The sequence below is a fragment of the Martes martes genome (genome assembly GCF_963455335.1).
Source record: "Martes martes genome assembly, chromosome: 18".
NCBI classification, from domain to species: domain Eukaryota; kingdom Metazoa; phylum Chordata; class Mammalia; order Carnivora; family Mustelidae; genus Martes; species Martes martes.
This window is the reverse complement of record NC_137906.1, coordinates 7,101,358-7,123,956: the sequence shown is the minus strand read 5'-3', so window position 1 is coordinate 7,123,956 and position 22,599 is coordinate 7,101,358. Positions and strand designations below refer to the sequence as shown.

General features: G+C 63.5%; 1 protein-coding gene across 1 annotated transcript; it reads right to left on the bottom strand.

The window, feature by feature from the left end:
- Positions 1 to 895: 895 nt before the first annotated feature.
- RASA4B (RAS p21 protein activator 4B) lies at positions 896 to 22,183 on the bottom strand (the record flags this gene model as incomplete). Its single annotated transcript, XM_080830413.1, has 22 exons — positions 896 to 1,535; positions 1,662 to 1,726; positions 3,422 to 3,542; positions 4,864 to 4,999; positions 6,044 to 6,181; positions 6,390 to 6,556; positions 6,833 to 6,977; positions 7,512 to 7,649; positions 7,802 to 7,994; positions 8,081 to 8,193; positions 8,470 to 8,534; positions 8,811 to 8,961; positions 9,210 to 9,327; positions 10,627 to 10,718; positions 10,943 to 11,074; positions 11,841 to 11,922; positions 13,588 to 13,717; positions 14,831 to 14,892; positions 15,414 to 15,527; positions 16,866 to 16,922; positions 21,956 to 22,042; positions 22,119 to 22,183. 22 exons carry the CDS (start codon positions 22,181 to 22,183, stop codon positions 1,414 to 1,416), a joined length of 2,493 nt encoding a protein of 830 aa, XP_080686539.1. The 3' UTR covers positions 896 to 1,413.
- Positions 22,184 to 22,599: the final 416 nt, after the last annotated feature.

The window sequence follows — 22,599 nt, the reverse complement described above, 5'->3', positions numbered from 1 at the left end:
CAGAAGCCTCCACACCACTTCCTGAGAAGAGCCATCCCTTACTTAAGCCTTGGACCCTGGGCCGAGGAAGTGTCATTCCCCCTGAGACCCACAGCCGCCTTGATTCTCCAGGCCAAGTGGTGGGAGAGGGGGGCTCTTTAACTGGGAAGGGACAGAAGGCACTGAGGGGATGGTGCCCTAGGGCTGGAACCTCCACCCTCCAGGCCATCCTGGCCAAGTCTGGAACAAGGATGCTATTAACTGCGCTGGCTGGGGGGAGGGGGCCTCACTCTCTGCCTGGTAGAACCCAGGGGGCAGCGGGGGGTATATGGGCAGCAGGGACAGAGCCAGGCACTTACTATAACCCCTCTTGAGGCTGCAGCGGCCACCCCACGCCAGGACCCTTCTGGGGGAGAGGGTGGAAGGTGTCGCCACCGGGTGGCAGTGTGCGCATCCCCATCCCGAATCCAGTGGCAGCCCCATAAAGGGACGCCTCTCTTGCCCCTTCACGCTCTAATAGCGCAGGAGACCCTGGGGTCTGTACTTCCTGACCACAAGGTCCCGGAAACCCAAGGAGGCTGAACAGGCCTGAGGGCTTGTGTGAGGGCCTGAAGGAGGAGCCAGAGAACAGGGTGTTGGCGATGGTGGAGGGGCGGTGCAGACTCAGCACCCCCGGGGCCAGGAAGGGAAGGTGAGGCACGTTCAGGCTCTACCCTGTGAGGAATGGAGCAGTGGGACCCAGGGTTATGGTGAGGACAGCAGGTGGGGGGAGAAATGAGTCCCCCTGTGATGGGGGGGGTTGGGCAGACGGGATACACAAAGGCTAGGCTGTGGTGTCAGTCGTTGGCCACCCCCAAGGAGCCACGGGAGTCCCCAGGCCCAGGCCCTCCCCCAACCCCCGCCACAAGACCCCAGAGCCCAGCAGTCACAGCAGGTTTATTGTCAGCAACAGAGCACCGGCGAAGCTCTCCCAGGGCGCCCAGCCAGTGGCTGGAGGGGAGAGGGGGCGTGGCAGCCAGGAGCTAGGGGATGCTGAGGTCAAGGCCTGGGCACCTGCGCTCCGCGTTCCCTCCCACCTCTCTGGGTCCAAGGAGCATCAGTCCCCCTGGGCTCGGGCCATCCTAGGGGCGGTTTCTGGCCAGGTCTGCCCTGGGCGGGAGGGAGGGTCCCTGGAGAGTCTGGGCTAGCGCCAGCGACGCCCACAAGAGCCGTGGGGAGCAGCCAGGCTTCACAGAAGAGCGAGAGCGCGCCAAGTCCCCTAGAGACTTCGGGCGCAGCCAACGACGGGCCTTCTGGACCCCCTGGACCCCCAACTCACCCAGCCCATGACAGCCCTAAGCCCTGCTCCCCCATGAGTGGGAGTGAAGAGCCGAAAGCGCACCGGGGGTCTCCAAGCACCTGGCAGGGGGCTCGGCGAGGGCAGGGGGGCAGGCCTCACGTCTGCAGTGGCCCGGGGCGGCGGGGCTCCGAGGGCGGCGGGCCAGCCGGGCCGGAGCGGTGGGCCTCCCGGAGGTCCTGCAGCACCTGCAGCAGCTGGGCCAGCGGGTCCGCGGGGGCTGGAGGCAGAGGCACGATGAGGGCAGAGCAGCCAGGGCCAGAGGCTCCCGGCGGGTGCGGCCCCGCCCACAGCACCCCAAAACGGAGCTCAGGCCACTGTGGGAGTCCAGCTGGGAGGGACCTACCTTCCCCCGGGCCGGTGCGCACAGAGCCTGCCTCCGTGCCCGCGCTCAGCTCCCGGTGCTTCTCTCTGCAGGGAGGACAGAGGGAGAGCTCGTGGAGGCCTTGCCAGGAAGGCCGGGGGACCCCATGTGGGCCTCCTGAGCGGGAGGGGATTCTGGGAGGGAGGGGCTGACCCCTTCAATCTAGGGGGAAGTAACAGGGGCCCAGGTCGTGGTGCCCTGGCCACCTGCCACCTTCCCTCTTCCAGTCTCCTCTGGTCCTCCCCACCTCCGCAACGGTGGGCCAGCAGACGGCACTGCGGAAACCAAGTTCGAACCACAGAGGACCCTGGGGGAAAGGGCCAATTGGGGCCCCAAAGTCCCCAGTATTAACTGGCCGTGAAACGACTTTCCTTCTTAAGGCAGTAGGAGACAATGACAATTAATGCACGATTCCTAACCAGGGTTCACCGGAGATCCCCGAGCCCTCTGAAGTACGATCCTGGGAGCTTACACGGAGGGAGAACCAGCAGCCACGGGGACCCCAGGCTTGAAGCTCCTTACTTAGGAATCCCCACTGGCTTGGTCCTTTGGACGGTCTCCCTGACCCGTTTGGGAAGAGCTGTGTCCCTCTGCTAAGATCGAACACGCTCCTCCTCCCTCAGATGCCTTCTAGGCTGTGGGGTCGGTCCCTTACCCGCTCCGCTCATGCGCTAACTCAACCCTGACTGCCGGAGAAGACACCTGGGTCATTCCCAGCCAAGCGTCCAGCGATCAGTTACAGCAGCGCCAGGCCACTGCGTCAGGGGACCAGAGCAGCCGGTGGGGCGGAAGGGCCGGGCCGGACGCTGCAGGATGGCAAGGAGGCGAGGCCGATCGAGAGGAAGGGTGGCCAAGCGGTTCCACGAGTGCGGAGGCTCTCAAGGCAGGGGGCTGTGGTCAGGCCCATGGCACTGGTCCCGTGGCAGGAACCACCTGAACCCAAGGTGGCCTGGATTCGAGTCTTTGCTCCGCCGCTTCCCGGCTTAAAGGGGGGACACGACTGTGGGTCCCCACGACAGACCAGACAGGGTGGTGGCTGCATCCGGTAGGTGGAGGACGACGTCCCCGAGCCAGGGGGCCAGACAAGGGGCGGAGAGGGGGCCGGTGACAGGAGTGACCTGGAAGCTACTGGAGACTGCGGCTCACAGGGGACTGCGCGGTTCTCGTCCGACCCCATGAGCCCCAGAAGGGCTTCTGAGGACGAGATAACACCCTGGGAAAGTGGATGAGGAACAAGGACGACAGCCGCCACCGCCGCAGGACGCAGGTGCGCGACAGGAAACCGCCGCGGTCCCGGCGGGCTCAGGGAAGCAGGGGCTGCTCGGAGGTCAGCCCGCACCGCACTGCGCCTCCAGAAATTCTGAGTCCGTGGGGCAGGCCGAAGGCGTCCTGGCTGTTTCTGAGCGGGAGCCAGGGCCGAGAACCAGGGCATTGAGCAGCTGGCTGGGGACAACCCCTGCGCTCCAAGGACACCACGGGAAGGCCGGACGGGCCAGGAGGCCGGGTCAGCCCGAGGCCGGACACAGCCGTGGCAGTGACCTGGGGCCTCTGCAGTCCTTGGGCCTTCGTCCTCAGGTGAGCCCGTCTCTTGCCGAGGAGGCCCACGCACCCCTGCCCCGATGCGGGGGCCACGGGCAGGAAGGGGCCAGGCCTGATGTGCAGCCGGAGACCAGCCTCTCGGCCCCGGCCCCGGCTCCTGCCCTCTCCCGCCACACTCCCCGGGGCCACACAGGCCTCCTCACCTCAGTGCGGCCTCCACGCCCAGCAGGTGCCGGTAGATGAGCTGGGCCTCCAGGTCATGGTCCAGAGGGTCGTTCCACTCCTGGAGGGTCACCCGCGACCGGGTCTTGTCGCAGCCCAGATCTGGGGGCACAAAGAGGGCAGGGTTGCAGGCAGGCCCCGTGAGAGCTTACGTCCAACTTCGTGGCAGTGCAGGTCGGGACACTGAGGCCTGCAGAGGGACAGGAACAGGCTCAGGGGCCCCGGGAGGGGCAGCAGCTCATCTCTGTCGGGAGCAGCCCCCGAGCCCAGAGATGCACAACGGCCAAGCACGGGAGCTGCACAGGAGACAGCTCAGGGGGCCGGACAGCTTTCCCGGTGGCTGCTGGCCTGGAAGGAAGAAGGGAGCAGCCTGGGACCGTAAGACCATGGGGACGGAAGCTGGAATGAGCTGGCCTTACGACGGCAGAGGCATTGGCCCCCCAGGAAGCCTCCGTTTTCTCCTCCATAGAATGGGTTACGAGACCCTGCCTCCTAGCGCCCTAGGGAGCCCCCCCTTACCAATAACAAAGGCCATCGCCACAAAGGTCAAAGCCAGCGGCTTTGGGTCAGGCCAACCGAGAGCAGAGCAGCTGCTGTCCCCTCCCAGACCCAGGGCTGGGCTGCAGCAGGTGGGGCGGCTTCCCAGGGACTCCCCGTGTAGCAGGCTCTGGGGACACTCTCTTCTGAGACCGGGGAACAAAAGTTTTGCAAAGCAAATAAAGGTAAGAGAAGGAAGACCTTAACTGAGCTGTCCCACAGGGAAGCCAGCTGATGACATAATGCCACTTAAATGCAAAATCATTAAAATTACATAAATTAAAACGAACTTAAGTCTCAGCTCCTGGGCCACAGTGGCCATACTTTAAGTCTGGCCACACGTGTTCGTGACAAGCACACACACAGTACTGGGCACCGCTGCCACCATCTCGGAAAGTTCTAGCAGCAGCTTGTCTCGGCCGTCCCTCTGGTGCCCAGGGACCGCCCCCACCCCCGCAGCTCCAGCATCAGGCCGCCAGGTGGGAATGGGAAGCTCAGGGGCCCTCCTGTGCCCGCAGCAGCAAGGAGTCCCCACGGTGTGTCCCTCGAAGCCCTGGTTCATAGACACCTCCCTCCCTGGGCAAGAGAGGGTCCCTGTCATGTGAGCGAGGGAGTGCTGCGTCACACAGCGTGATGGACGGCACTCCAGCTCGTTTCCAGGCCTTCTCAGAGCCTTCGATGAACCCACACGTGGCACCCACACCACGCAGCATTTCCCAAACTCCTGTCCCGGAACCCTTCCCGCCCGGAGTCCCTGCAGGGACCGGCCTGCCACCAACGACTTCCCCCAGGTGCACAGGTGGCCCCCCAGCTAAGGCTTGGAAGCCCCGTGCCCCGGCCAGGGTGCCCAGGTGCCGTGTAGAGGGGCCCAGGCCTCCGCTCCCACCTGACTTGTCCTTCTGGTGGCAACAGCTCCACTTGTCCCCGCGGAAGACGCCAGGGTGGTAGGAGCCCAGCAGGCCGGGGTTGCTGATGCTCACCTTCCGCAGCGCAGACAGCCACTGGTTCAGCTCGTTCACACACTGCAGGGGCGTGCGCAGACATCAGCATTCACCTCCTCCAGGAAGCCCGCCCTCCCTTCCTGGAGCTCCCCGGCACACGGCCTGATGAGCAGAGCGGCAGCTGGACGTCAGCTGCCACCACCCCCCGTGGCCATGCCTTGAGCAGTGTACAACCTGCCAACTGTACGGGGTAGCCACCACTTTACCCTGTGGCTCTGGACAGTCCCTCTCGGGCATAAGCCAAACCCCTCTGACTTCAGCCTTCCTTCTTGCTCCCCGTGTTCTGCCCCTAGACGTTTTCTCCTTCACAATGCCCCGGCTCAGAGGCCACCTGCTGGCGGCCCTCCCACCCACACTTTAGAGAGCAGCAACCCCCTGCTGAACACTACTCTGTCCCCTCCCCCTTAAGTCTCCTCTGTGCCCTTCAAGGTGCTGCCACCACAAGGCGCTGCACCACCTGACATGTGAAATATTGACTTAGCGGTCCGTCCGCCTCCCTGGGAGACAGCCCCATGAGGGCAGGGCGGTTTCACCTGCTGCTGTACCCCCACCACCACGACCTGCGCCTGGAGCCTTGCAGACTCTCTGCAAATACTTCTCAGATGAATGGATGAGTTAATACATAAAGAGACGAGACTTGGACAGCATGCACCCAGAGCCACACGCCTGCACGGACATGATGATTGCGTGTTGATCGCACCGCAAACACAAAGGCACCAACAAAGATACTCACAAAACCAGTTTCTCACAAACATGCACAACGTGTGACGCTCCGACTGATGGGAAAATAGACGTCCTATACTGGACCACGCAGACCTAGATGTGGGTGCTTAGGCCCAGGGAAATCCACGGGCACAGGGCCCCAGGACCCCCCCGAGTCCAGGAGACACACACACACACACACACACACACACACACGGCACTCACATCAGATCTCACACCTCCTGGGCCTGATGCAGCTGACAGGGGGTAAGAGGCTCACCGGGGCCTCCTTCTAGCTGCCCCCTCCAGGCGGCCATTCCCCCAGCAGCCCCCCGCCCCGAGGGCCCACCACACGGCCCCCACCTTGCACTGCAGGTACACGGTCTGGGGCTTGCCCGCATCGTCCTCATAGATGACCTGCATGACATGCGAGCTGCCGAAGCTCTTCTCCTCCACCTTCTCCGCTGCCCGGATGTTGGCTAGCTTGATGAGGGCACTTTTCTGGAGTGGGCCGAGACAGGGAGACTCAGGGTCCAAGCCGGGGCCACTCTATGTCCTAGTTCTGGGCCTTAGTCTCCCCTTCTACAGTCTGGGGCGTTGGCATCAGGGACCCGGCTCTGTGAGTGACCCCAGCCACACAGAGCACCCGTGCTTCCGAGCTGTTATAAACCCCTCGGATCCCCATTTGCCTACCTCCTTCCTCACCCACCTTAGAGCTGGGCGTCTTGGCGAAGCTGAGGGCCTCGGTGGTGAGGGAAAAGTGCAGTTTCTTGAAGGAGGACATGAGGGGACCCTTGCCCTTGGTCCTGTGGATGAAGAGCGGCCCCTCCTTCACCGGCGGAGCCTGCAAACTCAGGGTCCGCTGCAGGTCCAGCTCTGCCGGGCCGGGGAGGGGGATAAAATGTGAACCCAGGGATGTAGTGGGGGGTGGGCAGAGACGCGAGGGGAGGGGCACAGGCGGCAGGTGGGCAAGGCCATGCAAGCGTGATCGAGGGACTGTGGGTGCGACCAAAGAGCCACAGAGATAAGATAGGTGGGGACCTGGGCCAGAAGACAGAGCAAACAGGATGGGGAGGCTGTGGGCGGGGCTGCAGGAGGGGCCAGTGTGGGTGGGGCCACCGGGCAGGGGCGGGGCGAACCGGGAGTGCTCACCCTCCTTCTCCTCAATGTCCACCAGTTTAGTGATGAAGTCCTTCAGCTGAGCCACGCCCTGGCGCACGGTGGGCTGCAGCGGCTCCATCCAAGCCTCCTTGGCTCTGGAAGCCGGCGTGTCCATGTTGCCCACGTTCTGGACCGCCTGCAGGGGACGGCAGCAAAGGCCAGGCTCTGCTGGGTCAAAGCCCCCCCCACGGCAACCTCCCCCGCCCGCCCCGCCACCAAATCGGGTGCCACTCCCGTAGTAGAACCCGAGGCAGCAGCGGCACAAGCTCCGCTCATGGGCTCGTTCCATCCCCACTGCGGCTCGGGGCTGAAGCGACACGGAGTGTGAGGCCTGTCGGGACCGGACGGTTGAGGCTACTTGAGACCAACCCGCCGGCCTTCCTAGGCAAGTTTAAGAGGAGACGGCTCCCCTGGGTACGCCGGCCCCAGCCTGGTGGCAGGCAGCGAGGGGCCGCCTGGGAATAAGAGGCCGATCTGGGGGCTAAAGGGCCCGCGTTCACACACACAGGCTCCGGGACCGAGTCTCCTTCCCCGCAGGGACCCACTTCCTCGTCCGTGGGCTCGGGTGACCACGACAAAGCCTTGTCCAGTGTCAAGTGCGGTGCCACGGGCGACCCTGGAGCCAGTCGGGGACACACTGCCGTGCGGGCGCGGCCCCGCGGGCACCCACCTTGGCCAGCAGCAGCAGGGTGCGGCTGGTGCGCGCGTCCGCGTGCCGCTCCCGCAGGTGGAAGAGCTTGGGCGCCATGATGGCGGGAGACAAGAAGCGCAGGCACAGGAAGCTGGTGACGGCGATGAACGGCACGTTCTGCGGGGCGCGGGAGAGCGGGGGCTGGGTTGCCCGCGGGCCTTCGGTGCTGTCCGGGCCTCTGCCTGTCCCCCTGCCCCCGCCTGCGGTTCTACCCAACCCCCCAGCACCGCTTCCTTCCCTCCGCCCGGCCCCACCGACAGGGGGCGCACCTCGTGCTGGGCGCCGGGGAAGCGCTCGCGCACGCGCCGGAAAAGCTGCCGGAAGGTGGCGCGGACCACGGCGGGGCAGGCGCGGACGGAGCGGCCGAGCGCGCTCAGCAGCGCCCCCAGGTGGATGCGCAGCGTCTGCGCGCTCTGCTCCAGCACCTCGGCCTCGGTCTGTGGGCGGTGCAGCCCGGAGCACCTGAGTGGATCCCGCAGAGAGGATGGAGGTTTGCAAAAAGGGCCTGGCACCGCCGCCCCCGCCCCGGGGACCACATCCGGGCTCACCCTACATCCTTGACCTCCACTTTGCTGGGGTCCAGCTCCACGTACTTCTTCTCTTCAAACACTCTGTCGATGATGGGGCCCAGGACGCCGTGCAGATACCGCATCCCCGCCACCTGGGGGCCGTGGGGGGTGGCATTGGTCCCGCCTCCCGCCTCCAGCTCCCGGCCGTCTCCCTGCAGCTGGCCTCCCAGGCCCCCACCCCCACCCCCGGGCGCCGCCATCTGCCTGCTGTGTCCGCTTGGGGTAGAGCCAGGCCCACAAAGGGGACATCGAGACCAACCGCTGCTGTGCGAACACGCGAGTGAATGCATGAACTTCTTTATCTCTTGGCCCTTCTGAACCTCGGTCTCCTCATCTAGGCAACAAAGACGTATACCACTCAACCTCACCTTCAGAAAAGACTCCATGGACTTTGAGGCAAGAGAGTTGCTCCGGAACAGGGTGTTAGCCTCACCTGCAAGCAGAGGTTCTAGTGGGTACGCGGTTGGGGAAGGGAGGACCACGGGGCTGGGGGCCCTAAGCTGGCCCCTCTGTAAGGACCTTCCTTGCCCCCTCCCAGCACACTGCCCCACCTATGCCTTTTGCTCTTTCCTTTGCCTCCTAATCGGACCCAGCAGCTTCCTACAGGAAGCCTTCCCAATTTCTCTGCCCTCAGCATCTCTGGAGTCCTTGGCTCCTGGCTCCCCTCTCCACCACACCCTCAAACAGGCCACCCCCTCCCAGGCCTCACTGGTGCGACCCAGCTCCAGCTGGAAGAGCAGATCCAGGAAGTCTTTGGCCAGTCCCTGCCCCAGGAAGAGCTTGAGCAGGTTGGTGGCCACCTCCTGGCGGCACTCAGTGCTCGTTGTCTCCTCTATAAGTGGTATCAGCTGCCCTGGGCCCTGCAGGAAGCAGCAAGGAGAGACAGGGTTGGAGGACCCACAGGGGAACCCAAACCCTTCACTCTGAGGACCTCAGAGGACCCCGGGGAAGGGGGGGTGTTTCCCAAGGGATGGCAAGGGGCCCTGGGTACTGGCTAGTTCCTTACCGTCCTGAGGACTGAGAGCTTTGCTCTTCAGAGCGGGTGTAGGACAGGGAGGACTGGCCTACCAGCCCCGGACCCTCCCAGCTTCCCCCGGGGCCCCCTCACCTGGGTGCCCAGCTTCACCTCACGGCACAGCAGCTGCACCAGGGGCTGGTAGCAGCCGGAGGGCAGTACCGTCTCGTCCCGCAGCCGCACCTCCAGCTGCAAGGAGCCCAGGCTGCCCCTGGAACGGGCAGCCTGTGACCTCTCCACCAGGGACCCAGGCCGCCTGCGCCGGGCCCCCTCCCCGCTGGCTCCATATCCCCTACTCAGGACCAGCCTCTGTGTCTCGGCTCGGCTCGCACCCTCCCCCTGCCCACCCCCTGCACGGCCCAGCTCCAGTTCTTTCCCTGAAAGCTGCTTTCCTCCAGCCGTCTCCACCGCCTGGCTCCCTGCCCCCTCTAGACCCCTTGGACTCCGAGCTTGACCCATGCGAACATGCATGGTTTACAGCCTCAGATCTGTAAACTCTCAGAGGACAGCTCCTTCGTGTATACGCTTTAAGCTGGGAGCAAATCCCCGACGGTCGTAACAACCTGCCGGGGCAACCGAGGCTGGAGCAGGCCGGAGAACCTGCCACAACAGATCTAACTGCCAAGCTCTCCTGCTCGGATCCCTGCTGGCGGATCCCTCCTGTCAGGGGTGCTGACCAAGCCTTAACAGTCTCTGAGCCCCACCCCCCCCACTTCCAGAAGCACAGTGCAGTTCACTAAGTTTGCTGCTCAGCACGGCCTCATCCCCAGAAGCCCTCCAAACGGCCCCCGGCTGGTTTTCTGGAGAGGCCTTGTGGCTGGACACAGCCGTCTGCCCCGCCCCCGCCATGTCCACGGTAGGGATGGGGGGTCTGGGACTTTCTGCAGAGAGACGGAGCTGAACCATCCAAGGTGGGGACACTGCTGACCCTCCACTTCTGGGTTGAGTGGTGGGCGAGGAGGCCAGAGGGCTTCCTTGATAGGGTTGCCAAATTTAACCAATAAAAATACAAGACGCCCAGTGAAGTTTGAGTATCTTTAGCCTAAGTCTGTCTCCGACACTGCACGGACGCACCACACGGAAAAATGATTCACTGTCTGCCTGAAATTCAGCTTTACGTGGACATCCTATATTTTATCTGGCAACCTCATTCCTGGAAAATCTGGGGGAGAGTCAGAGCTCTGGGGACTTGAACCCTGGTGTGAGGTCTGCTGGGAAAGCCTTAAAGGGAAAAAAAGTCTGATGGCCTATTCCGGAATCTGCCAGAAAGTAGAAAGCGGGAGACCTGTACCGCCTTGGAGCTTAGAGGACAGGGCCAAGTCCAAGGCTTCGAGAAGGACCAGGTGGCAGGACCGGTCAGGATAACAGAGTCTGGCCCGGAGGGCAAGGATCTGCCCCCCACTGTGCAGCCCGCCTGCCTGCTGGAGCCAACTGTCAGCTCTCCCCACCACCCCCCCAGCCCCCTGGGGCCCGGAGCCCACCAGCCCCACTGCCAAGCCCAAGCACTCACTCTCCCCGCCGACTCTTGGACTGGTCGGGCTGCAGCCGGAACCAGCCCTCCTCCTGCTGGGCCGCCCACAGTCTCTGGACATTGACCACCACCTGGGGGCAAGGCAGAGGCAGGGTGGGGGGGACACGCTGGGGCTGGGAGCGTCTACTCTCTTCCTTGTCAACTACTGTTCCTTTTGGGGGAGTCCCTCCTCGGGGTCCCCGAGCACCAGTGGCTGGTTCTGGGGAGTGCCCCTCTGGGGCAGTGGGGGGCAGGGGGAGACTGGGGGCGGTGCCGGAATGGAGGCAGGTGCGGCCCGAAGGAGTGGGGCACTCACTTTGCCCAAGAAGTCATTTCGGCTGACAAGGTCCCAGTCCCAGGCTTCCACAGACAGCGCCTCCGAAGCCCCCTCTTCCAGATCAAACTCAAACGTCTCATTCCAGCGCGGGTAGCATGATTTCTTCACAATCTGTCCAGAACAGGGCCAGTAGAGGCGGGCTGACCCCAAGGGGGTCCCCAAGCAAGGCCCAGCCAACGGCACAGGCACCCCAAACACCCCACTTGGGATCCCTGCAGGGGCCTTGCAACAGCAGAGGTATAACCTTCCTGTCCAAACCCCTGCTCATTTCTCAAGGGGGGGGGAATGGAGGCCCAGAGAGGGTAAGGTACTTGTCCAAGGCCACACAGCACAAAGGTAGCAGACTGCACTGAGAAACCAGGTCTCCACCCCTGTCCCACCCCAGGGCCACGCCCACCACTCTGGCTGTTTCCTGGGGGAGAACAATGTCGGGGGAGCTACTGGACGGTGCAGCTGAACCCCATGCAGGCCATCTTGGGCCAGGAGGCCGGGAGTGAAAGACAGCTGGGGCTGTAAGGGTTGGTGGCAGGAGGGCCGGGACCTGCTATGCCCCGGGGTCACCCGGCCTTTCTAAATCTCTTCTGTGAGGGGCACCTGGGTGGCTCAGTGGGTTAAAGCCCCTGCCTTCGGCTCAGGTCATGATCCCAGGGTCCTGGGATCGAGCCCCGCATCGGGCTCTCTGCTCAGCGGGAAGCCTGCTTCCTCCTCTCTCTCTCTCTGCCTGCCTCTCTGCCTACTTGTGATCTCTGTCTGTCAAATAAATAAATAAAAATCTTAAAAATAAATAAATAAATAAGTAAATCTCTTCTGTGAGACCACAGTCCCAGCCTGACCACCCAGCTGATGAGGGCCCCCCGCTCCCCCAGCCTCCCCTCACCGAGGTCTCCTGTGTTCGGCCGTTGTAGCGCACTCGGACGAAGGGGTCGGATGCACCGTTTCGGTCCTTGGGGGCCAGGTCCCTGGGGGGGGAAGCAGGGCATCCACTTCTCACACCCCCTCCCCAGACTGTCACCTGACCGCTGTGGGGTCACCCCACCAGGCTGGGCTCATCTGTGCCCAGCACCTCTCCCCGGGACACTGATTCCCCCAGTGCTCCCCCCACAGGCCTCCACGGGGCACCCACACCAGACCAGGGCCCCCCCATGGCTCCTCTGGGTTGACAGCCGCAGGCGGGCTGTGAGCTTATCGTCTGCTCTGGGGAGTCAGGGAGGCCAAGTACATCGTGGAACAGCCTGGGCTGTGTCCCCCACCCCCATCCCCGATTGCCAGCGCAGCCCTGAGCCGGGGCCATCTCTCCAAGCCTCAGTTTCCCCATCGCAGAATACAGAAGAGAACCCCCACGACTGAGATCACGGGCTTCTAGAAGGCCTGCCCTACAGCACTCTCCTACTTGGGGGAGGTGGATCTTGGGGAGCAGCCCTGATGGGCCATCCTGCCAATGATCTGCAAAGCCCAAATCCGGTCACGGCACCCCAGCTCAGAGCCCTTTGTGGGGCAACAGCAAAGCCCACCCCTCTTCTTTTTACTGTAAATACTATTTCCTGCTCTTCCCCATATTTTTAGTTTAAAGCCTCTCGTGCCGGCTTTTCTTGCCTCCTCAGAGCTGAGAGAATTCCGGAACATGAACTTGAGAATCTGCCCAGAAAGATGAGAAGAAACGTTCTTTCTGCAGACAGCTTCTCAGGCCTCCCGGAATGCCAGTGGGGTCTGAGCGGGGGGCGGTGGGGGCCGAGACCCCCGATGCTCCACACAGAGGTCTGGACAGACGGCTCCTCCCGTCCAGGCACCTGCCGAGTGGAGGCCGGGCGGGCCCAGCCCCCGTGTCCCCAGGAGTGTCGGCAGCACGTGCATGTGAGCACGCACGCGTGTGAGCCGGAGGGCGGGAATGGCCGAGTGTGAGCGGCCTCTGCCCAAGTCTGCACATCCTCCTCCCTCTGCCTCCTCATCCACACTCCAGCCCCAGGACAGGGAATCGGGCCGGGGAGCCACCGTCCCCACCTGCCGGAGAGAGATCTACCCCCCCCCTGCTCCTCCCACAAGCCGACAGCGCTTACCCCCTCACCCCTGCGGGGACCGGCTCCCCCACGGGCGCTGCCTGGGCCCTGCCCTCCCGCCCCAGAGGCAGCCAAGGGACCCTGTGGAGGCGGCCTGAAGCCACAAGGGAAGGCGCTCCTCAGGGAGCGTGTGTGACTCACACTCAGGCCCCGACGGGAGGGGAGCCCACAGCTAAAAATACAGGGGATGGGGTGGGGAGGGAGGCCTGTTGTAGGTGACTCAGGCCCACCTTTCTGCCCAAGTCACTGTTCCTCCTGGAGAGAACCGCACCCCACCCCCCGCAACACACACACACACACACACACACACACACACACACACCAGGCCAAGTTCATACTGTAGTTAAACCCCAGGGGAAGCCCGGGCTTGGCACGGGGGCTGCATGCGCAGAGCTCGGGGTCCCCTCTCACCTGCTATCCCCCTTGCTCTATGATGCCCGAAACCCCACCATTAGAACATCACCCCGTCCCTTAAGAGACATGGCATCCCGGGCCGGGTCACCCAGGAAACAGCTTGAGGTCAGGCAGCCTCCCCAGCCCGCCCGCCCGCAGGGGCCCCTCCCGCCTCACCTGGCCTCCAGCACAGAGCAGCGCAGCCGGCCCACCGGTGTCCCCGGGAGCACCTCGAGGCGCAGGTGGATCTCGCCTTGCACCTCCTCGTCAGGGTCGACCTCCGTCAGGTGGGCCCAGCCGCTGAAACCTGTGGGACCAGCAGCTCAGCCCCGCCGGGCGCCACAGCGTCCCCGCACCGGCCGCTCGGGGTCCTCTCCAGCTCCGGGGGGCAGGGGCCATCGTCCCCGGGGACAGATGGGGACACAGTCTCAGAAGCTGAGCAGCGGCTCTTGGAAGAAGCTTGATGCAAACCCAAGTCCGGCGACCCCTGTGTCCTTCCTCTCGTGCCCCCCGTCCCCTAACTTGTGATAGAACCGCTTTCTCTGGCCTCAGTTTCTCCATCTTAAAACAGCGGCTCTTGTCGGGGCTACTGGGGAGGGGCCGAGCCCAGGTGGGGAAGCATTAAGGGCCCAGCATCCCCTGGGCCACTGGACCCCAAGGGGCTTGCGGGGGCCGCAGACAGGAGAGGTCTCTGAGCCTGGCAGGGGCCGAGAGGCTCCATGAGTCAGCAAAGTCCCCCACCCCCGCATGCCCGCCCCGGCCTCACAGACAGGAGCAGGTGTGTGCCGGGAAGGCCCGGGAGGAGTCACAGGGGCTGCACAAGCCAAACCCGAACCGCCTGAGAGCTCCAGGTCGGAACCCTCACGGGCAGCCAGGAAGCCAGCCCGGAGGAGGCAGCAGCTACCCCAGGTCCCACAGTGAGGATGGGGCAGGGCTGACCCCTCAAAACAGTGTCAGCCTCCCAGGCATCATCGAAGGGGCCTAGCCCAGCCGCAGGCCGACCACTCAGGCTTAGGGCAGAGCGGCCCCGGGGCCCAGGCTAAGGGGACACCAAGGGTACAGGAAGAGCCAGCCTGATGGCAGGAGGGGTCTCCGCACCTCCGCAAGGGTGGAGAGGCTCCTTCTTGTGCCTGCAGAGGCCTCAGATCCCAGCATTGGCAACCCCTCTTTCCCCTAGGGGCACGCAGTCCCAGCAGGGGACAGAATGGGGCCCAGGACGTTGAGGCCAGGGGCAGGAGATGGGCCAGAGGCCCTTCTGGGGAGGGCACACATGGCTTTCCCTGGGCATGAGCTGTGAAGGAGCCTAGAGGAAGCATCTCTGAGTTGGGGGAAGGCCAGGGACGGGGCCACCAGTAAGGGGAGAAAGGAGGGGGCCGGGGGAAGCAGGAGCAGGCCATGGGCTCCCTCCCAGGAATCTTACCCTTTGGGTGAGCAGCCAGGGTGTCCCTGGTAAGGCAGACCTTCCCAATAACGTCGTCCCGGCTGGAGGATGGAGAGGGGGTCAGAGCTGGGCAGGGCTCCGCAGGGACCCCAGGACCACCCCCCCGCACCCCCCTCCGCCCTGTTCAGGGGCCCTGTGGGAAGCAGGGAAGCTGACACTCCAGTCATTTGCAGGAGCCGATCGGAGCAGGACCCACGACCCTCCTGCGGGACCTGCATTCTGGACATGCTCACGGGCATGTGCTAGGTTGCTACACGTGGATGGACACACGGGCCCACATATATGCCAAGTTCGTCCTGGGTTCCCTAGCGCGCACACCTGTGCCTTTACTCCCTCATGTGCACATGGGTGATGTGGTGTGAGAGGTGTGAGCACCCCCGCCCCTGCAGACCCCTGCTCGCTCAAACCCTGAGCCCTTGCAGACCCTCCCAGGGCTCCCCCTCCCTCCAGGCCACAAAGAGGATGCAAAGTGACCGGCAGGCCCAGCAGGCCCAGCAGTGGCATGGACTGGGGGGTCAGCTGGCAGGGTCGGGGCCCCATTTGAAGGGTGGGGCCCACCCACCTGAGGGCGTCCTCATCCATGACGTAGAAGGCCACCGCATGGAAGGTGGGCGGCAGGTGCACCTGATACTCCTCGCCCCAGAAAGGACACAGGGTCTTCCACACAGTGGCTGTCCTACAGCAAAGGACCCTCAGTGCCTGGCCGGGCCACCCGCAGGCCCCGGGCCCACCCACGGGATTTGATGATTCTCCTTGTCCTCGACCCCACTGCCCGCCATCAGCCATTCCCTCCTGACCGTCCTCTCTGCCCTGGGTGGGGCACAGGGCTGCATCGAGCAGGCCATTTTCCATTTGGGGAAACTGAGACCACAGGGGGCCATAGCTAGCCTCAGGTCACATGAACAGGACGGTGGCAGAGCCAGAACCAGAGAGGCGTTACGTGGCCAGACCCAGGACAGAGCCTTCAGCCCATGGGACTCAGCAGGGAAGGCTGGGGGGTGGGGAGCCGAAACCCCCAAGGCGGGCCAAGGACCCAGACGAAAGCTCAAATGATCACCTTGACCCCAAGCTCTTCTCCGACAGGCCACTTGAATGCTGGGGCCTCGGTTTCCCTGTCTGTCACAGAGACAATCAGAGCTATCCTGCCAGCCCCCCTCTCGGTATCGTGGTTTGGACAGAATGTGGAAGAAGGACCTGGGGTCCTATTTGCAAGGGGGAAGAACCACGAGCCAGACAGCCTCGGCCGGCCGTCAGCAACGGGCACTTCGGTGGGCAGAACTGCGGGGCAGCTCTGGACATGTAGTTCAAGGTCGAGGCCAGAGACACAAAAGGAACGGGACCTCAAAGAGCCTGCCCAGAATCATGGAGCCCAGGGACAAAAGCACATCCAGGGAAAGTGGCCCTTCTGGGTACAGGCTGGGACCCCCTCGCCTGAAGCAGCCTTTCTGGGGTATAACCATGGTGGGCATCTCTCAGGGCACAGGAACCCGGAGGGAGAGCCAGGACAAGAGAGGGGGACGAGGCTCAGGCTTTGGGGTCAGCCAGATTTGGGCTCCAGTCGGATTTTGCCAACTCCGAGGTACGCGACCCTAAGCAGTTTAGCCTCTCTCAGTCCCGGGGTTCCTCCTCTGTAAATGCAACTTAATAATAACACATCGAGCTCCGTGCAAGTTATAAATGGGCTGCAAAAGGTTTAGCACAGGGCCCGGCGGACCGCACCCCAGAAGTGACAGCCGCTGTTACTAATCATCATCCTGTCCTTTCTGAGGGCCGTAAAGATCACAGAAAGGAGCAGCACTGGCGAGAGGCCCTTGGACCCAAGGCCTGGATGGGCCTTCAGGTCAGTAATCAGCAGGAGTCAGAGGTGGGTTTTCTCACCTCCCAGCAGGTGCGTCAGGGCAGGGGGCCGGCCTGGGGACCAGCTGCTCTTGGAGCCCTCCCCTCCCCCCCTCCCCGACTGGGGTGTGAGCGGGAAGCGTGGGGAGGAGCAGGTGCTGGGTGGGGGCGCCCATACCGGATGATAGGCTCATTGTCCACCTTCACGATGCAGTAGGGGTCACTGCTACCGGTGCTGCAAGACACAAGGGCAGGGCGGGGCTGACCGGCGGCCAGCGGCAGGTGCGGAGAGGGCAGGAGCGCCCCGGGGCTCCCAGGCAGCTCAGCCCTCGGTGACCCCAGGGAAAGGACAATCAAGTGTGAGGCAAGGGGGCCTGGGCTGGGGCCCAACGGCTCGAAACGTGTACCCCGTGCCCCCCCGTCAGTCTGGGAGGCTGGTGGTGAGCAAATGGCAGGAACGTGCGTGAGGCTCCCTGCACCGGGGGAGAAAGGGCTCGAGGCCACGCCTGCTCTTGCAGAGGGATAAGGACGCTCCTGCCTGCCACCCCTTCCTCCCGCACCCCCGCACCCTGCTCTGCCCCAAGGAGGACAGAAACAGCCCCAGGCCAGGTCCAGAAACGCCAATTCTCAACACCCAAGTGGGCACCTTGTTCTCTCTCCCCGGAGTCCTCGCTCCTGCTACCCACCCGCCCCCGACCCAGCCTTGGCCCTGGCCTCTCAGAGCCCGGCCCCATCCCAGAGGCGGGGAGTAAGGTCTCCTCTGCGGGCCCAGTGCCTGCAAACTCTGTCTTTCCCTCCATCCCAGGACTGCTAGCGATGCGCTGTCCTCAGCTGCCACCACCGTCCCCCCACCACCTGAGGGAGGGGTCGCTTCTGTGTCCCCAGGGTCTAGGACAGGGCACAAGACAGGGGGCCCGGGGGTGTTTGCTGGATAAATGAACAAATTTAACAGGCTGGCCTGGAGCTCTTGACCGTCTGGGAAAGAAGGAAGGGGAAGACGAACCTGGGACTGCTCAGGTGCCCTGGTCTTTCTGGTCTTGGTTGCTGGGGGATTTCTGGAGTGGGTTGGGGGGCATTCCCAGCCAGGCCTAGGGCTGGTCCCAGGCAAGAAAGGGGATAAGGACTGTGTCCAGGAGTGCCTTTCAGGCTCAGTGTCCATAAAAAGGAAATGATTTGCATGTGGGAGGCTGGGGAATTCCAAGCCCCACTTCTCATCTCAAAAGGGGTTCTTCCTGCAAAGGAACCCCCGATCTCTGAAGGTCCTCCAGATGCTGACCGGAAACTGACCTGACTGGAAACTGACCAGAAACGTCTGCCAGGACTCGGTTTCCCACACAGAGCAGTGGGGCGCGGAATGACCACCCACAGGGTGGCTGCCCCAGGTGCCTGGTCTGACGGGAGGGCCCGCCCACGGCAGGTGTTCAATAAATGTTCGCATGGCTCTAGACTCCTTGCTCTTCTGTCTGCCACCCCTCTCCCTGTCGCCTAGGAGCCCTCTCCTCCAGAGAGCCCCTTGGGAACACCTCAGCTTGCATCCCAACCCCCCAAATCCGGGGGGGCTCCAGACTTCCAGCAATCAGGCCCCTGTGCACTCCCAGGGCTGGGCTGGGTAGCAGGCCCCAGCAGCTGCATGCATATTTGCACAAGGAACTGGGAAGGAGGAAGATGTCCGTGTGCTCTGAGAAGTGGCGGGGTGCGGCAGGGGTGGGGTGGGGGTTGGGAATGGGCTCCTCTACCCTGCCTCTGCCTCCTGGGCTGGCACCCCTGTGAGCCCAGCTTTGCCCACGGTGCAGCTCTCACTCAATGAATGAATCTCTGAATGAACCGTGAGGTTTGGGCTTTGGGTTCCAGGCCAGGTCACGGGGTGGGCAAAGGCCCAGAGGCCCTGGGTGTGCAGGGGCTGCGAGGAGCTGGGTGGCTGGATCCGAGGGGGGCAAAGGGGACAGTGTCAGGAGCAGGCTGAGGCCAGAGGCCCACCCATGAACCCTGGCCAGCTGTTGGGACCTGTGCCCCTGCCTAGTGCCCTCTGTCCTGATGAGGCTCCGGGACTGGTCCCCTGCCCCACTTCCCCTTCCCCTTCCCCAAGCCGCTTGGGGAAGCCAGCCTGGCTACTTGCAAGTCCTCTATATTTAGCCCCTTGGCAGTTTCCAGGCCGTGGAAGGGGAAGGATCAGGGTAAACCCTGAAATAGTCCTGGGCCCATCCCCAGGGCCACTGGGCGTGGGAGCCAGTCGGTCACCGGTCATTATGAGACTTAGTTCCTGTCTGGCTGACCCAGGCACGCAAGGATGGGAGACCGTGGATGGAAACAGAAGGGGAACAGGTGGGCTCTGAAAACGGTCAGTGACAGGGAGCACAGCTGTGCTCTGTGCCCTTAAGAGAACTAAAAGCCCATGAGTGGAAATGGCAGCTGTGATGATGAGTCCCTCCTCAGAACCGTGTCTATCAAGATGAGTCACTATGAAAGGTGGTGAGCTCCCTGTCCTCAGAGGTGTGCAAGTCCTGGCTGGAAGGGAGGCTGCTCAGGAGACAGGCTGATGAGGCACAGTGAGGCAGGCGCACCCCCTTCCCAGCCTCCGCCCCCTTCCCAGCTTCTGGCACCCAGTGAGGGCCTCCTGGGGTCTCCGGACCCCTGCTGTCCCTGAGCCAAGCGGTTTGCGTGGCATTTGCAAGGCTCAGTCCCCACTGAAGCCCATGGTAAGCGTGCAGGCTCGGCCCAGCTAGGATTCTCAGCCTGTCGGCAGCAGAAAGAGTGGGTTTGAATCCCAGCTTCTCTCCCTAAACGCTATGTGGCCTTGGCAAGGGACTTACACATCCTGAGCCTCAGTTTCCCCTTCTGCAAACTGAGCCTATCTACCTTGTAGAACTAATACAAGGATCGAATGGAAGGGTCCTCTACAGCCCTTAGTCTCCTCTGCCACGGGCCAGGAGCCACCCCCTCCAGGGCTCCTGGAATGCCAAGACTTGAATGAGTCACGGTTCCTACCCTTCATGGTCACACAGCATGGCAGCAACTGCTACCAAGAGCGTCCTCCCGACTCCGGAGGGCACAAGACGGGGGCACGAGCACCAGTGCTGCTGGAGGGCACCAGGGAAAACCCTGGAACGGAGCCTAAGTTTGAGAGGGGTCCTGCAGGATGAACAGGAGTTTTCTGGAGGACTCCGAGTGGGAGTGTCTGAAGACAGACGCCCCTTAAACCCGTGCAAAGGCAGGGCTTCGAATGTGGGGGGCTGGGGGGGGAGTTACAGCTGAATTTAGGAAACAGGTGACAGGAAGCCCTCTGACCAAAGGCTTCAGGAGGTGACAGAGGCCAGGGGGCAGGCAGGGGGCCGGGCAGTGAAAGAGATCCCGAAGGCTAAAACCAACAGGACTTAGTGGCGACCCCCCAGGGATGGAGCCCCAGGGTCCCTGGGCTGGGCAGAGGCAGGGCTGGGCAGACAACCTGGCACCTTGGCTCCCAGGGAGACCCAGTCGGCGGCTTCACTGCCCTGGGGCTGGGGAAAGCCTAGAGCCAGGCACTAGGGCCTGCGGGGATGGGGAGGGAGGCGACAGACGGAGGGGCTGCTCCTCCCAGCAGCCACCAGCCAGAGGAGGCCAAGCTGACCTAGTTAGCAGTGCCAGCCTGGGGGGTGCTGCTTAGAGGCTGGGCCGGGAGGCTGAGACCCTCCTCGGAGCTCATCCGCCTGGCTCTCCCCAGAGACCGCACTCCCAGCGTCGGCCCCACCTAGCCCCGAGACCAGAAACCCACCTGGAGACGGCGTGCCCAGCCCCCTCCCTTACCCATTGCCATAGCAACTGCTGAGCCTGGCCTCACCAGGCCCAGGGGGCCTTGAACTAGAACTGCTCAAGGCGCTGAGTGAGCAGGCAAACTCACAGGGGCCACTGTCCGGGTGAGAGAGACGCCCTCGCCCCGGCCTCCTCCGGCGCCCCTCCCCATTCGCCACCTCTTGGCATCCAGGAGCGGGCTGAGGAGCCCTGGGCGGGCAGGGGAAGGGCGTGGGGGGGGCACTCCAGACAGTGGACTTTGGACCCTATGCAGCCTCTGGCCTCCCCTTCCCCCATACCCTGCTCCAGGAGGCCAGTGCACCTAGAGCCTTGTGCTTAAGGGATTTCTTTTTTTTTTTTTTAAGGATTTCAGGGGCATCTGGGTGGCTCAGTTGTTAAGCGTCTGTCTTCGGCTCAGGTTGTGATCCAAGGGTCCTGGGATCACGCCCCAGATCAAGCCCCGCATCAAGCCCCGCATCAAGCCCCGCATCGGGCTCCCTGCTTGGCTGGAAATCTGCTTCTCCCTCTCCCACTCCCCCTGCTTGTGTTCCCGCTCTCGCTGTGTCTCTCTCTGTCAAATAAATTAATAAAATCTTCTTTAATAAATAAATAAATAAATAAGATTTCATTTTTAAGTAGTCTCTACACCCAACCTGGGGATCTAACTCACAACCCTGAGACAAAGAGCCCCATGCTCTACCAACTGAGCCAGCCAACACCCCTACGCTTAAGGGATTTTGGCCCAGTCTACAGAAAGGGAAACTGAGGTTTCAGAGCTAAGATGATGCCTAAGGCTGTATACAATCGAGCCAGGGATGAGATGGGGAACCTCAGCTCTGGGACTACTGAGAAAGGCGCTGGGACAAGGGGCTCGAGACACCTCCTCAAATCTGGCCAGAGACCAGGGAATGCCCTAGATGCTGGCGCGCGTTAGGAGCTCTGGACCCAAGCCCTTCCTCTGCCATTTGGAGCCAGCCTTTTGAGGTCTCCCAGCCTCGGTTTCCTTATCTGTAAAATGGAATGATGAGAACTGCCTTGCTGAGTCCTTGTGAGGAGGTAAAGCCACCGCAGGGCTCAGATAAAGCCCAGGGCACAAGGAACAGCTGCTCCCCGGCCACCCCATCTTTGCACGGTCCCAGGCTCCTGACCTACAGGTTCACCCTTCACTCCAGCGCACAGCTGGAAGCCCCGGGACAGCCCCGGCCCCCCGGGGCGTGTTTCAGGTGCACACCCTCGGGTACTACGGTTCCGGAACTACCGAGGAAGACCCCTCGTTTTCCGGGGGCACCCCCACCCCTTCCAGCCACACCCCCGCAGTTCACATCTCCCTGCGAGGTGCCCCCCACGCTCAGCCCTGTCCTATTAAAACCCCTTCCCTTCTTGAGCGCCGTTCGCTCGCTCCTGCTAGCTCAGGCCCCTTACAGACCCGCGTCCCCTCCCCTGTCCACGGACCTTCCTTGTCCCCCCGCCCCACCCCCGCCCCGTGCTCGCAACAAATCTTACCGTCCCCATTTCCCTTCCAGTCCCCCACTGCGGCCACACTCGCCACACCCTCGCCGCCGCTCCACTTGCGGGCGGGCCGTGTGGACCCTAGAAAGGTGAGGCTTAAGGAAGGGGCAGCGCCCCTCCCCAGAAAGTTGGGACCCCCACCCCCGGCAGCGCTCACATGTCCTTGGCGGGCAGGTTCTTCCCCTCCACGATGCGGATGGACAGCGAGCTGCGCTTGGCCATCGCGGGTCCGCGACGCGGGGTCGGCGCCCGAGGGAGCCGGACGGCAGGGTCGCGTGCAGCCGGCGGGCAGGCGGGCGCGGGACTGGGCGCCGCGGGGGGCGGGCCGCGCAGGGCGCGGGAGGTAAGCGCGGGGGCGGGGGAATCGCTTCCACTTCATTCACCCCCGCCCCCGCCCCACGTGCGGGGGCCTCAGCGCCCGGGCCCGCCAATCGGCGGCCGGGGCTCCCCGGGTGGGCGGGGCCGGACCGGGTCGCGGCGCTCATTGGCGGCCGGGGGGGGGTAGGGGCGGGGCCTGCGCCCAGGGCTATTGCCCTGCTGGCTCGCCGCGGGCTGGTGGTCACAGTGGGGCGAGGGCGCGACGGTCGGCGCCCGGGTGGCCTGTGCCACCGGTACGCGTGGGCGGCAGGCGTCGTCCC